This window comes from Varanus komodoensis, unplaced genomic scaffold (assembly GCF_004798865.1).
Source record: "Varanus komodoensis strain SLA01 unplaced genomic scaffold, ASM479886v1 scaffold35, whole genome shotgun sequence".
Lineage (NCBI taxonomy): Eukaryota > Metazoa > Chordata > Lepidosauria > Squamata > Varanidae > Varanus > Varanus komodoensis.
The window spans coordinates 4,780,185-4,795,545 of record NW_025335856.1 but is presented as its reverse complement, the minus strand read 5'-3'; the positions used below and the strand labels follow the sequence as shown (position 1 = coordinate 4,795,545).

General features: G+C 48.8%; 1 protein-coding gene across 1 annotated transcript in view; it reads right to left on the bottom strand.

Annotated features, from left to right (window-relative positions):
• The window catches only part of SORL1 (sortilin related receptor 1), an 86,949-nt gene that overhangs the window by 11,383 nt on the left and 60,205 nt on the right, over nucleotides 1–15,361 (bottom strand). The window contains exons 32-45 of the mRNA XM_044439448.1: nucleotides 14,360–14,509; nucleotides 13,253–13,381; nucleotides 11,383–11,509; nucleotides 10,627–10,796; nucleotides 9,673–9,785; nucleotides 8,792–8,896; nucleotides 6,530–6,602; nucleotides 5,833–5,915; nucleotides 4,933–5,029; nucleotides 4,289–4,473; nucleotides 3,436–3,555; nucleotides 2,650–2,814; nucleotides 1,250–1,424; nucleotides 1,024–1,130 (exon numbers count right to left, since the gene is read on the bottom strand). Coding sequence (XP_044295383.1) covers nucleotides 1,024–1,130; nucleotides 1,250–1,424; nucleotides 2,650–2,814; nucleotides 3,436–3,555; nucleotides 4,289–4,473; nucleotides 4,933–5,029; nucleotides 5,833–5,915; nucleotides 6,530–6,602; nucleotides 8,792–8,896; nucleotides 9,673–9,785; nucleotides 10,627–10,796; nucleotides 11,383–11,509; nucleotides 13,253–13,381; nucleotides 14,360–14,509 — 1,799 coding nt within the window. The remainder of the gene's footprint in view (nucleotides 1–1,023; nucleotides 1,131–1,249; nucleotides 1,425–2,649; nucleotides 2,815–3,435; nucleotides 3,556–4,288; nucleotides 4,474–4,932; nucleotides 5,030–5,832; nucleotides 5,916–6,529; nucleotides 6,603–8,791; nucleotides 8,897–9,672; nucleotides 9,786–10,626; nucleotides 10,797–11,382; nucleotides 11,510–13,252; nucleotides 13,382–14,359; nucleotides 14,510–15,361) is intronic.

Genomic DNA, 15,361 nt, shown 5'->3' with positions numbered 1-15,361 from the left:
CTTTTTCTGCACAGCTCATCCTTTCTCCCCAGTCTAAACGCAATCCAACCATCAGAACCATGCCAGGACTCCTAGTTTTTCTTACCCTAACCCTACCCTGGTGCTCACCCCTAACCCTAATATAGGGTAGCATTTCATTGAACATCGGGCGATTCTGACAAAGCCTTCCTTGAGAAGAACCTCCTGTTTTTCTAACGCAACCCAGTGATGTTGAACCTTTTTGAGAGTGACAGCCCAAACTGCAACCCAAAACCCAGGTATTTATCGCAAGAAAACACTGAGAACACTGCTGGGAAACCTGAGAAGTGAGGTTTTCATTCAGAAAACACAAGTGACCGCCAGTCGTAGCCCGTATCGTTTGCCGCGCGCTGACTGGCCATGCAAAAGGTTGGATGAGTCGTGTCTAATGAGGCACAGCCTGTGACGCCATTGTCTGGCGCCCCTACTCCTTGCGCACTGTTACCCGATTCTCGGACGCGGGGGTGATTCCTGGGCGACTTGGCTCACACGCTGACAGAGTGGGCTTTGCGAGCCCGCTGTGGCACGTGTCCCACAGGTTCGCCACCCATGTCTTAGGGTGATGGGGCTAGAGGACCTCCCGCAGCAGCAGTTGAAGGTGGCCATGGTGGGGAGCACAGCACAGGCAAGAGTAGTGAAGCTCCAGCTAATCATGCGGAAGAAGGCCAGAGAAAACGACACATGGAGATTCTTGTGAACCCTGTAACAACAGCATCTGGAATGAAGCCTTTTACAAGGGCTGGGCAGAGCTATCAATGATGCCATGTTCTGGAGTGCCTTCGTTCATAGTTTTGCAATTTGTCAAAGATGTACGTGCAGGCTTCCCGTAGCTTATTTTAATTCTGCTGTCCCCATTTACACTGCCATTTTCCTGCTCTTGTTTCGGAGTTTTTGTATTTCATTGTAACTTAACATTTTCTCAGCCGTGGCACTGTGAACGTCTTGAAAAGCAGGAGAAAAACAAACGAAGAAAAAGGCAACATGGAGATGTGAAAACTAACTTACCCGACTTTCACTAAAGTGATGCTCTTTTAAGGCTAAGCTCTTCCAAAACAACAAGATATGGTCGTTTTCTGCTATAATTTTTAAGGCATCTGGCGCAGCCAGTGAAACTACAGATGCAAGGAGAGAAAAAGTTGCACTTTCAGGCAAACCTCTTGGCAAATTTAGCACAATGCACATCTTCCATTTACTTTCCCCAGAGGAGTTTCCCGGGAGTGCTGCTGCTGACCTGTGTTAATTTTCATGCTGGCTTCCTTGCTCATGTTTCCCAGCTGAACGATGATGTGATATTTCCCACCAGGCTCCAACTTTTTGATAGTATATTCCACAGTGCTGTTCCGGGTTTTCACCTTGTAGGATCTGTCGGACTTTTTAATTAAGTCTTTCACCGCTACAGCATATAACTGTGGGGAGCAAAGTTGTACCCGGTGAACTTTGAGAATATCTTTCTCCCATCTACTCACATCCAACTTCTCTTGTTTGAGGTGTGGAACCCTGAAGGCATACCCTGTACGCAGCTGTTGCATGTACTTGTGGAACTCTGAAATCCAGATTTCCCCAGCTTGGTGCTTCCAGTGTGGGACCAAGAGCCATGGGAGCTGGAGATCTTGGCCAATGCAAGCCCACACATCCAGGTACCACCCAGATGGAGAAGACACCCTTGACCTCCAAAGGACTTAATCCCAGGGAGTTCACGTTCTCTGAAAACATGGTCTTCTGCAGGAAAGCAAATGCTCTGGTCCTTGTGGAATCCATAACACCTGACGACATTCACACTGGAATCAACACTGCAAGTTCACTTTTGGATTCCCTTTTGGACCACAATTTAAGCTCAGGTGCACTTAACTATCCCAGACCTGCAATCTGGAGCAACCATGAAGAGATCAGAACCTTTCCATTAACTGTTTTTACCCATTATATCCAAACCAAGAAGTGTAGTTAGCATTAAGTAGAACTTAGCAAAACAAGCCAGGATTGTAAATCAAAGTTGTTTAAAGTTGGCTTGTTTCCTTAAACCTTTCTGGCCCCCACAGTAATCTGTCAAAGGCTGTGTGTTAGCAGTGAGCAGGGCTGCAAGCAGCAGAGAGTCAAGCCAGAGTCAAACACGACTGGCTCTCTTCCCATCATGCTCTTTTCTCCCCCTTTCTGTCCCCACTTCCCTCACTCACCTTGTACCTGCCTGCCCAATGGGCTACCAGGGAAGAGTGAGATCACTCTTGCCAGAGCTCTGAACCAATCGCATGCAGAGGCGCTTTGAAGCTAGGCCCCCTAAACCACCGTTAACACTAACCAGAGCTTGCCCAGGTTCAGACATAATGAGTAACCACAGTTAGTTGAAACTGGAACCCAAGGCCTACGATTTCCTCTTCACGGTTGCACTGGGGCAGAGAACGAGGAGGAGTGCAGGCACCCTGGGCTTGTGCATGGACTGCTATACCACAGTTCTTCATTGCATGTAACCCAGGCATGTATTGCTGCCCACATTTTCTTCCCCTAACTAATGCCTTTGTAATAAGTTAAATGCTTTTCCTTGGCTCTCTTGGTTCTTGTAGCTGCAAGAAGTGTGGAATCATTCCTGAGTGATGCAATCACATGCAATTTGCAGCCAAAACTGAATCGTCATCTTACCATATCCTGGTCAGGAGAATCATATGGCGATTCCCATTTAATGACAGCAAATGTTTTGGCCAGGTGCACGGCGTGAAGATGTCGGGGCGGAAGGCGATTGTCAGGAATCATCTTCACCACAATGTAATCAGACGGAGGTCCATGGTATGGAGAAACCACACGCACCTGAAACAGGTCGGTACTTATGCATAATCTGTGAAAATGTTCTAGTGTCATACCTTCAACTCACACCTTAATGGGCCCATTCTGTTGCTTGATTAAAGAAAACCTGTGTTGCCAGAAGCCATTGGAAAGTGGCAGTGGAAAGGTTCTGGTGGGGTCGGGAGCAGGGTGTTCCATCCATGCATCAGGAGAGGATCTGCAGAATCCTAAGTCCCCTGGTTCTACTAACATGCTCAAGACACAACTTGGCCCTAATATAAAAACGCAGCAACAGGAAAAACCTTCAGGCAAAGGAAGCTTTACCCAACAAGGAGCACTAGAGAAGACCATGGAACACAGCTGCAAATTCCACGACATGGAGGCCACCACAAGGAAGGCCCTGCTCTTCAGTCTTACGAGTATTCTCTGCCTAGACGATAAAACTTCTAGGACCCTCCCAGAAGATACCTGACACCAGGATCATGTACCTCTTGAACACAGTGTATGTTACTCTTGACAAAGTAACCCAAGCAAAAATATATAATCCACCGTGAGCAGCTTACAGTATATACCCCTGAGATCCATTTCCCGAAGGTCCAAGTTGCAATAGTTTTGGGGAAGAGAGATCGAGGATAAACGCCTTACCAGAAATAAGTACTGCTCATCTCTGTTGACAATAACGGTGATGTTGTGGAGTGTGGTGGTGGCATTTTTGGGATTTCTGTACAGCTCCAGGAAGGATGTGGCATAAAATATGCCATATACCTGTCCAGGAAGAAAGGGGTAAAGAGGCAGCGAGTTGGCACTCTTTTGCTAAAGCCTTGCAAACCAATTCACAAAACTGATTCGCACAAAGCAAGCTTTAGCGCTTCCATCCCACAGACACCTTTGTGGCTAATGCAATAGAAGGGCTGAGATGGAAAAAGGAACAAGCTCTCTTGACATTCCTGGGGGCTTTTCTGATGGGCTGCCAAGCAAGAGAGTGCTTAGCTTCCCCAACCGGATCCGACCCAGAAGTGCTAGAATGTAATTCCCATCCATCATTTGTAGCCAGACTGCTCATGGGCACAGGCGTGGGCTTAGATCTGTCTCTTAGCCTAGCCAGCTTCATGCAGTCTTTGTGAAGATAAAATGCAGCCAAGAGAGGGATGGAAACCTAATAAAAATCTCTGGAATTTTTTTAAAAACCTTGCCCTTATAGAAAAAGCTGGCCAAAATAGTCAGGACAATAAAGCCATCTTTAGCAGCTGCATCCTTCCACTTCCCCAATTTTACTCTAAGGCAGGCAGGGGAGGCAATCCAGATCAAGCTCTCAGTGTGGGGTGCTTTGAAGATTTGAGTAACGCCTGGTTTGGTCCTTTGATCATTGCATGATTCACATGCAGCTCTGGGATCACAGACTGACTGCATCTTACTATGTGCAAACAAAAGGTGGATGTTTGGAGAAGTGACGGTCCCTCTGCTGCTCTGTGCCAAGGGGAAAGGAAGGGATCCATACCACGTTCCATGGGCCCGTCCAGTTGCACACGACAGCAGTCTGATTGATAGCTTTGGCCTTCAGACTGGGAGGGGGTGGTCTTGTACCGGTGGTCACCACATGTGCAAATGAGAGTGGACTGTCGCCCAGTTCAGTCTTCGCCCAGGCGGAAATCTCATATGATGTCTGAGCAGTCAAGTTACTTACTGGGGAAGTAAAGAAAATTAGACCAAGTAGGCATGTGCAGAAAGGGGGAGGGCTTGTCAGCGAAGCTCAGGGAACCAAGGTTCAATTAAATGCCAGGAAGTACTTCCTGAAAGTTAGGACCCTGAGGGTATGCAATTGGCTTCCCCGGGAGGTGGTTGAGGCCCCATCGGTGAGTGTGTTCAAAGATAGGCTGGACATGCACATGGCAGGCATGTCATGAATGGAGCCAGCTGGAGCCAGGGCTCAGACTAGATGCCCCTTCTGACTCACTCTGATTCTATGTTTCTATGTTTCAAGCAGACTAAAAATGGGCTGCAAATCCATGTGCAACCAGCAGAGGGCATCATCCAATAACCTCATGGGCAGGGTAGGTTGTGAAAGGAAACAGTGTTTTCCTACAGTCCCTTCTACTCTCCAGAGGTGCTGAGTTGAAGCAGTTATCCGGGGACAAAACTTACTTGTTTGTGCAGATTTCCCCCCTTCTATGTACAGCAATCTCTTCTCTTGTCTGTGTGTATCGAACGTCCAGAAGATTTTCACAACGTAGCCATTCACCTGTTGGCCAGCATTACAAAATGTGTAGGGAGGGTGAATAAATACAAAACTATCCATACCCTTCTTGGCTGGATCTTTTTATTAAAATAAAGAAAAGGCTGGACTCGATGGACTAACAGCTCCCTGCAGCCCAAAGGCAGTTCCTACAAATGCCCAGTAATGCATTTGTTTAGAAGTGTGGAAAAGAAGGTTGCAAACAGAACCTCATGCATCTTCTTCAGTTGGCCGAAGACCATGAAAGGTGAGTGAAGGTGCAGTTCACAGCATGTGTATACCAAAACACAAGCAAACAAAAAGGCCTACAAGAGCCGGTATGATTGTGCCCGACACACCAGGAGTTGCCAGCCTTTTTGCTGCCTAAACATGCATCAGACTGCACCTTTCGAGTGCTTAGTAACCATGTTTGCTCCAGAAAGTGCATAAACCTTACGCAAGAGAATCGTACAGGAAAAAGGATGACCACATCTAGACTGACAACACAAGGCAGGGATGGGTTATTTCATCTCTGGCTCCTCAGGAAAAGATCAGTGAGATTCCAGCAGCAAGGTTTCATTACACTGAAGATTTGGCTTAATTAAAGCCAAATCTGCCCAGGAGTTGCAAGCTCTCTGCAGGCATCATAAATATGGGAACCCACATAAAACCGGGCTGGGTAATTCCTCTCACTCGCCCCCCAGAATCCATGTTAGCCACACATCTTAGGAAACCTTACCAAAGTGTGACATTTATACAACAGGCTGCCAAATGAAGTGTTTCAGCTGCTTCTGGGCTAAGTTTTTAGTTTATTTAATGTTAAGCATTACCTGAATGTTAGCTTCCATCTTGAGGGTGAAGCTTATGGAGTTCTCATTGCAACTATCAATATGGATTGTAGGTGGAGGAATAACTGGGACAGAAATGAAACAAAGAGAACAACCAAAATCAATGCTACAAAGTATGAAATTTACGAAATTTCCATGGAAACCTCTCTTTGGTTTTCCTTCATTTCTCAGGGCATCACATGGACCATTTCAAGGTACTGGCCTTGAACTGGTGGATTTTGATAAATTCTTACTTACACCCAAATGCCTGGTTTATTTATTTCCTTTTCTTTTTCAAGAACTGAGGTATAAACTGCCCCAATATTGAGGAGCAGATGCATACATTAAATCAGCACTTCAGACTTTATAGTACATTATAGTATAGTATAGCAGAGCATACATGTTTAATTTCTCAAGTTATTAATATTTACAGTGGGTGCAGTCTATTTGTCACTGTGGATGGTTTGTAATTGGCACACTGAGAAGACCAGGGAAGAGAACAAATGGATCATCCAAGGCTGCCAATAAACATATTAATATTAACATAACAAAATGTGGGAAGTGAAACTGCTATCAAAACTCAGGCTTATTTGGCGTTTTGGCACATATGCGCATGCACACACACACACACACGCCTGTATTGTCAGCTGCAACGAAACAAAATGAATGAGTGAACGGAATTAATTCCTTAATGGTTTACCTTTGCCTTTTATGGTTCGTATGGACTTGGAATCACTCCAGTTTCCCACTCCACGGCTAGTTACCGCAGCAACCTTTTCAAATCAGAAGGCTAGTTAATATGCAAGAAGGCATGTTAGAAAAAAAATAATAATACAATGGCTTTTTAATGAAAATGGAGCAGGTTTACAAGGACAAAGCTGATGGGAAAATGGGGCTCGAGGCAAGATGCAAATTGTTCCGTTACTCTACAGGAGAGCAGAGAGAGTGTGATTGGAGACGGTGTGGCCGGTTCACACGGGAAACTGTAGCAGGAGGTGAGAAATCCGTGCCAGCTGGTGCTTCCCACGGCTGTGCGAGGAACCTGTGCAGATGTTGCTTCTAGCATCACTGAATGCTGCTGCTGCCACCTGCTGCCCGCCCGCCCGCCTTCCTCTTCCCATGCTGGCTCCTTCCTCGACTCAGCAGAGCTGAGAGGAGCAAGGATGCTGCTGTGGCTTCAGACCTGCCATGTCACCATGACAAGCAGCCCTTGATTTGCAAAAGCAGTGCACTGGGTGCACAGATCTCGGGCATCAACAGGCCTGGGTCCTCAGCAGCCTGAAGCCAGGCACGGCCAAAGGCAGGTGGGGCAGGAGGGGGAAGCCAATGCTCCCTCCTGTCCCAGGTGATATGCTGACCACCCTGAAGGCAGGCAGCCAACTTGGGCTGGGCCGCGGCAGCTCAGTGGGGGAGCACGTGCTGTTCACCGGAAGAACCCTGAAGGCATCTCTGACATCTTCAGGTTGAGCTGCGGTGGACCCCTTTTGAGCTAGCACACAGGTGCAGAACCTCAGGCCCAAGGGCCGGATTTGGCCCGGGGTCCCATTCTGGAGCTCTTTGGTCCCCCAAACAGCCATGCCCCCCTCCCCATCCCTGGGTAGTTTCCCAGCTTTGGGGCATTTCCCCCCATCCTCAAGGACTGAAAAGGCTCGTTTACCCTCAGCATTCCACCACTGGCATGTCTGGTTTCTCGACCTGCCCTTTTGCCCTCAGGCACACCCACCCTCCACCTGAGGAAGATCCAGCCCTCCTGGGCCAGGGAAGCACAGGAAGGGGACTCTCAACCTGGACTGACCGGCCTGTTCTCTGCACCACGACTGAGTCGGCAGTTTGTGGGTCTTCACCGCCGCTCTACAGGTTGCTGCTGTGCACCCACGTGGCCTTTTGTTCATGCAGGCCACACATTCTGAGGGAAGCATGCAGGAGGATGCAGATGTCTCCTCCTTTAAGGTGGAAGAGGAAGGAGGCTTGGAGCCCTTGCCTGCACAGCTTGCCCCAGGCCTACAAACCAACAACAGTGATGCTGGCTTTCCAGAAGTGGTTCCAGTACAAATCAGGGTCATTTGCATTTATACAATGTTCCATTTCTGTGGGAAAAATTTCCAGTGGAAATTGAGTTAATTTGCACAGGGTGATTTGCACTGGGAAATATTCTGATGCCCTAGAGAGATCTAATTAAGCTGGTTTATTTTACTTCTGTTTAATAAAGAAGAAGGCTTTCAAAAAGTGCCCCATGTTATTGTTTGGCCCAGTACACCACAAGTATTTGACCTGAAATATTTGAGGGGAAAAGCTAAAGCACTCTTAGAGAGCAGTCCTGCTGGGATGCCCCCAAATTCAAAAATTTACACTTGCCCTATGCAAGGCAGGAAAGTGGCAGAGGGGTGGTCCTTGGCCTTCACATCCTCCCATCCTGCTTTTTCACCAATAGAATTTTTTTGCCCATCCAGCTGGGGCGTTTTGGAGTGCAAGGGAAGGAAGCTGGGCGGTCCTCAGGACAACAAATATCCTGGCCACTTCAACCACCTTCCTTCTCAGCCGTGCCAAATGCCCTCATTTCCCCCTACAAGGTTGCGTTCCTGACCTTGGAGGCATAGTCAGCATGGTGCTTTCCATGCAGGCTGTGAGGGATGGGAACAGAATCTCCACTTCCCAGTTTCCAGCATTTTCTTCAACTTGTGATCTGGGATTCTGAAATATCCTATGGCCCCTCAGACAGTGCCCAGAGGCCACAGGATCAGTCCTTCCATGTGCTTTCCATTATACAGATGTTTTTACTGGAATACTTGTAAAAATTTAAAGACAGTAACATGCACTTCCTTTATGCTGTTTACATTTTAGAACGAAACCGAGATTCTGAAAACCATTTGCCTGCAAATTGATTTTAGCTACCCAGTACCAGAACAAAGTGGTTGGGATCTTGCCAACATTACAATAAAACTCCCAGAAAACAGCTACTCACTCTGAATGTATATAATGCATTGGCTTGCAACCTCTCAACTTCCGAGTAGTTGCTGGGCGCTCTTACAGACGACCATTCTTTCGATCCAGCCCTGCTGTACTCCACCTAATGGGACAGAAAAACAGGGAAGGCCCAACTTACAGCAACAACCATGTTTCAGCAGGTGGCACTGCCATGACCTGGTAGGAATGAAATGTTTGACCTGATATGTCGGGCTTTCCATCCCCTCTGGCACAAGATTCGGCAGCCAGATGCCTTCCTGGAAGACTATGGCTCCAGGTGCTGGTTTATGGACCATCTCGCATGAATCGCCTAGTCTTCCAAACCCAATTCAAGCTGCCCGTCTTGCAGATAAAAGGATACTTATCTTGCAGGATATGTGAAAGATGGTATACTCCTGTGTGAACCTAGCCACAGTTTACAAACTTTTGGAGAGCCCCTGTGGCGTCTCCCACTGCTAAGAAAGCTTATGTTGGTGGAAATGCAGAGCAGGGTCTTCTCAGGAGCAGCACCACAGCTGTGGGTTTCCTTTCCTAATGAATTTAGACTGTCTCCCTGCTGCTCAGTGTTAAGCTCTCAATTGCTTTTTTATTATTATGCTCTCTGGAGCACTTTAGAGACAATGGTGGCTTTTTATGGTGAACCTGGTTGTATATGGTAATTTGCTTTAATGCTTTTTATATGTGCTAACACCAGACAGGGCAGAGAGGTAGCTATACATATTCAAATATATCCATACTGAAGGGCGCCCTCCTTTTCCCAGGATGCACGCCACAGTCCAAATTATCCCTTTCCACACCAAAGAGCCTTTTGCAAGAGTAAAATGGAGAGGGGGGCGGCTACAGAAGCTGGGAGACCGATGCAACAGCAACCCCACTTACCACATACTCTCGGATGAGGCCATGGGCGTTCGCTGGGGGTGCCCACTGGCAAATCACATCCACTTCCACATCTCTCTTCAGCGACAGCTGGAGATGCCGGGGAGGGTCTGGCACTGGCAGAAGAAGCAGAGAGAGGCATCAGCATCAGCAGCCTAGTCCCAGGCGCCTGCATGTTCTTTGCAAGACGGGTGCTGGACTGGAGCATTTGGTGGAGAAGAACGGGCCTGCCCACAGGGGTCAGGCCCTGAAGCCATGACCAAGACCTCCCTGGCGACAAGCAGCATGACTCAAGTGCCTGCAGGACTTGGAACACCCCTGTAGGTGCTGGAGGGGACCGGAGCCCATGCAAGCATGCGATGCAGCTGGAAGCTGGTGGGAGCTCCATATGAGGCTTCCGCACTCTTCCCCATCAACCTCTGCCACAGCCACACCAGCCTCTGCAGGAGCCGCTTTGTGCTCCTGGTCCTATTTCCAGCCTTGCCTCGTCCTCCACTGTGCCTGGACTCCTGCCGCTCCAGCTTCTGCCCTTGCCCTCCATCCCATGCCACTGTGCCAAGCGCCTGCTCCTTGTCCTCGCCAGCCTCCCCCTGCTCCTGACCCTGCTTGGCCTTGCTGGCATCTGACCCCAGCTGGCCTCTGGACCTTGTCCTCACCTCAAAGCAAAATCTGAGCTTTCATACAAAAGGTCTGGCAAAATCTGAGCTTTCGTACAAAAGGTCTGGCAAAATCTGAGCTTTCGTACAAAAGGTCTGGCAAAACCTGAGCTTTCGTACAAAAAGTTTAGAATGCATTACAAGGAAGGTCAGCACTGTTGCAAAGGGTACGCCAGCCTCACCTGCAGCCAGGAGCTCTGCTGGGTGGCTGCATGGAGCCAGAGAGTGCCTGATCCCGGCAGCCTGATCCCAGAAACAAGCAAGTGCATGCACTCACCCCCCCTCCCCTGAACTGACTCACGTCCTTCCGGGGTACGCAAGGTGATGAAGTCGTTTGTGTTGTACACCTTGCTCAGGCACTGGACTTGAACCTTGACCTGGTAGGTGCTGTCTGGTTTCAGCACTTTCAAGATGCTGTTCGTTTTGCTGCTGTGAGTTTCTAAGGATTTCCACACACTTTCTCCAACCATCCTGGATTTGGGAGTTCAACAAAACAACCGTAAGCACATCGCTTGGCAGGACGGGCAGGCAGGCGGCTGCTCGAGCCGTTCAGCATTCCCAAAGCACACTATGCAAGAGCATCAATTGCATTGTTCCAGACTTAAGGCCGGCCAACCTCACTTCTCCTACAAGGTTTTGCTCAGTATGGCCTAAGACAGGGATGGGGAATATGGATGGCTTCCAACTGCTGCTGTACAGAAAGATGAGCTGCCCACATATCTGTAGGCTGCCCTGTATTATTCTTAGATTTTGCAGATTCTGTGCAGTGATTACACTCTTTTTCCTCCCTAAAGCTGCTTTTCTGATGCATTACTTAAGGCACATACTCTCCCTGTGTGTGTTTTGCTTCTTTGTTATCCATGCATAGACCACCTTGGCACAGTTTCGCTGCTCTGTCTGTATCCTGCAACTGGCCATGTAGACTGACATGAGCATCAGAGCCATACTAATCCGTTCAGAAGGTATGATTTGTTCACCCAGAGAGTCAGACTTTAGGCATGCATCCACGGCCTGCTCACATCACCACTTGGTGAGGTGCCAAGACCAGCCGGGCTACCTGTACAGGATGTTGTAGACGCAGGATTCAGGGGGCAGCTTCTTCGGCCGGGTCCAGGTTAAAGTGATGTTGCCCGAAAAATCAGCTGTCCACTGAAGGTTCTGTACTTTGTAGACGAGGTTATCATCTAGGAAAAAGAAGGACGGCTTCAGCACAGCGTGAAGAAGCACGGCATATGGATCTGAAGTTTTCTGTACACTTGATGGCTGGGTTCACGTGATGTGGCAATCCAGACTCATGGCTGGGTATGGGTTGAACGGGGGTCATCACTGAATGGGCCTGCCTGGGCTGTGTGAAACCAGCCATCCTAACAAACCATGGTCTGCTAGCCACATTGTGACTCATTTGATGGTTAAACAGCCACCTTGTAACCCATGACATGTCTAGCACTCAAAGTGAGATGGCCGTGAACCAGCAAGAAATTCCTATTTCCCTAGGTATGGAAAATTAACATCTCGGGGAGAAGGGAAGACATTCCCCAGGAGCAGGGTGATTCTGGTTTTAGGAGGGAAAAACATTCAAACATGCTGTCCAGCCTCAGAAGGCTCAGTCCCAGGAATGCGGTAACAAATGACCTACAGAGAGCGCTCAGAACTGCTCCAAACATCACAGGATCCACCAACTTCTCGCAATGGCTGCTCTGTCCTGCAAGGACATTGTGCAAAAGCCATGCATCTCCCTGAAGATTTGGGCAATGCTGCAGGCGCCTGGGGCCGAGAGGCTGAGCAGAAGTCTGTGCAGCTTCCTCCCAATCAATATTTAATTAAACAAGTGCAGACTGATGGAAGCTCAGAAGCCCTCTGTGCACTTGGAAGAAAATGGATGGACCCAGGGCAGGGACAGGAATGGCAGGAAGAAAGACTGTGATCGATGGCTATTAACTAAACGATAATGAATTGAGGGCCAGGAATTTTGCTAATTGAACCTCAGAGCTGTTATGGAGAAGGAGGGGAAGAAGAAGGAAATCCTGGAAAGGTGGCATCTTAACCTGCTTTTCTGAGCTGGATTTCTTCTTGCAGGAAGTTGTATACTTTTGCCTCATCGCATAGTGTGGGTTAAGGAAGGGCTATTTGCTTATTTTGCTGCTCTGATTTAGCTATTCTGGAGCTATTCTAGGCCAGACCTGAATAATGGGACCAACTAAGCCAAACACAGCTGTGGGTGGTGGTTCAGAATGTATAATTTCTTAGCAAAATACACCAGAAAGATTAGGCTGAAAGACCCTTGAAATGAATCTCTCTCTCTCAAACTGAACACTTACTTTGTTTATGAATCCATTTAAAATGTTTACATCTAACATTTCCACCCAGAAGAACCTCCAAGCAGGCTAACAAGATCAAACAAGGGGGGAAAGCATGAAAGAGACAAGCAATAAGCAAACAACAGCAAACCTACATAAACTAAAGCCATGAATAGTGAAAAGAGAAACTTTGAGCACGAAAACCACAGCCAGCAGCGTATCACTTGAAGTCCCCCTGAAGCAGCCCAATCTTAATATTTCCCCTGAATCTTGATGATGAGGGAGGCAATGGGGATTGTGCACCACTGGCACCACCCCTGAGAAGGCCCTGCGCCAGGTGGTTGTCCAAGCGCACCAGATGATGGGAGCAAAGTAGGTGGATTCATCGAGAAGGATATGAAAGCACAGCGCAATACAGTCCATGTGGGCACTTCTAAAGACAACCCTTGCAGGAACAAGAATGATCTTCAAAGGGAAGGAACACGTAAGGGCAAAGAAATGCCGAAGGGACCCACACCTCCACCCAGGAGATGCATTTCTCCCCTGAAGCAGAGCAGCTGTGATGAGTGTCAGGGAGTGGGAGAGGGAGGGCAGGACCGCTCACAGCTCCTGGGACCCACCCCAGCATACCTGTGCAGTTTCTCTCGTCACTACTGTCCCAGCAATCCAGGAAGCCATCACATCGCTCTGCCAGCATGATGCAAACTTCCCCGTCCTCACACTTGAACCCGCTGGGGCACGACAAGGTGCTGCGTGTCGCTGGAAGGCAGAAAGGCGGCACCCGAAAGCTGCTTTAGCACGAGTCAGAACAGTGGTGAGTGGAGGGAGATGTGATAGAGGTGGACAGAGAAAGACTTTTCTCCCTTCCCTAATTCTAGACCCCAGCAGGTCATCCCATGAATTGACTGTGGGAGAGCCAGGACACCTCAAAGGAAGGACTTTACTGTGCCTCAGTTTGGGTTTTTCTTTTCTTTTTTTGATTTATATCCTGCCTTTTTCCTACAAAGGACTCAAGGCAGCTTACATCATTCTCCTCCTCCATCCTATCCCCACCACAACAACCCTGCGAGGTAGGTTGGGCTGAGAGTCTGTGACTGGCCCAAAGTCGCCCAGTGGGCTCCATGGCCGAGCGGGGACTAGAACCCGGATCGCCTGAGTCCCAGCCCCATGCTCTTAACCACCACGCCTCACTGGCTCTCAGTTGTAGAGGTCACTTCCGCCAGATGTAGGGAAAGGCACCCATCTGGATGGCTTCAAAAGGGGACTGGAGAAATTCATGGAGAAGGCTATCAAGGCTACTAGACCTGATGGTTAGCTGCTACCTTGGGTATCACAGGCAGGCTTCCTATGTATACCAACAGCTGGGGAACATGGGCAGCTTAGATTATCTAATCAGGGTGAACCACCAATTAGCGTGTCAAATTAAAATGAAACATTAAAGGGGCAAGAATTCAAGGCTACAGTTAAAGCCCATATGTAAAGGGGAATACAAAGTTGCCACCACCGAGAAGGCCTTTTGCAAACAAAGGCAGCTTTTGCTGACTTAAGTCTCTGTGGAGACATAAGCAGTGGCTTGGGCCCATAAATAGTTATAGCCATCATACAAATTAGCCTCAGAAATTAAAGAGATCGTCTGATCAGCGCAACATCCACCGTGACTTTTTTAAAACTGAAAACAGGAATGGCACGGGGAAAGGTGCTCCCACAAGGTCTGCTCCCGTCCTGCTGAACACTCACGGCAATTCCGCTCGTCCGTGCCATCCTGGCAGTCCTTCAAGCCGTCGCACCGCTTCCAATTGGGGACACATTTCTTCACTTGCTGGCACTCAAACTCAAATCTGCTGCAATGGCCAGGGAGGCTGGTGGATGGCGATGTCGCACCGATGACTGAGAGAGAAGCAGGCAAGAAGAGCATCCGTGTGAAAAGCAAAACCGGAGACTGCATCCTTGGGGTGCTCTGCTTCGGGTACCCTGTTTCACTACAAATTCTGCAGCCACGCATTCCCTCATCGTTCAGACCAGCAGATGGCAGGCTCAGCCTGTTTTAAATCTGCAAATCTTCCTCTGCCTTGCCATTCCCTTCGGAAGGCTGACACGCCTGAGCTTCTGGCCTTGCTACCCCAGTCCTTTCCCTTGACAAGGAAAGCTTTCTAATGAACGATCCCTGCACAATTCCCAAAAAGTCTTCTAGGATGCTCACCCCATCCGTATGGAGAGGTGGAGGCCGGCATGGCTCACTCCGAGGCCGCACTGGGAATTTTTCAATCACCAGGGACTCTGCGGTGCTCGGCCACCCCCTCAGCACGCTCTCTTCCTTTCAAGCTTAGTGGTGATTCTCACAGGGGTCTGGGGAATGCAGTTTCCCAGCAACAATCCGGTCTTCCCTTTTGCAAACCAGAGTACGGAGGGGTGACTTAGTCTTGAATGGGGAAGGAAGCCCTCCTAGCTCTGCAAAAGACCTGCTCCTAGTCGAGACTGAAGCTGCTGGGACCTGAATTTTGGGCTCCCCTTGGGGGCATGGCTAGGAAACGTTCGCTTCAAACTAGCACCACATCAGGGGTGTTGGTCAGGTCCACCCGGATACAGAACAAATTCTAGATTGTACCTCAACAGCCTCACATGGCTGCCGGATGCAAGGCATTCTGGGAAGCTCATCTGCTCTTCCTGAACTGAACTTCTCAGTGAGGACCTCCTGGCCAGCATTTCGGCAATCCCAGAATTCCCTGCAACCACTTTGTT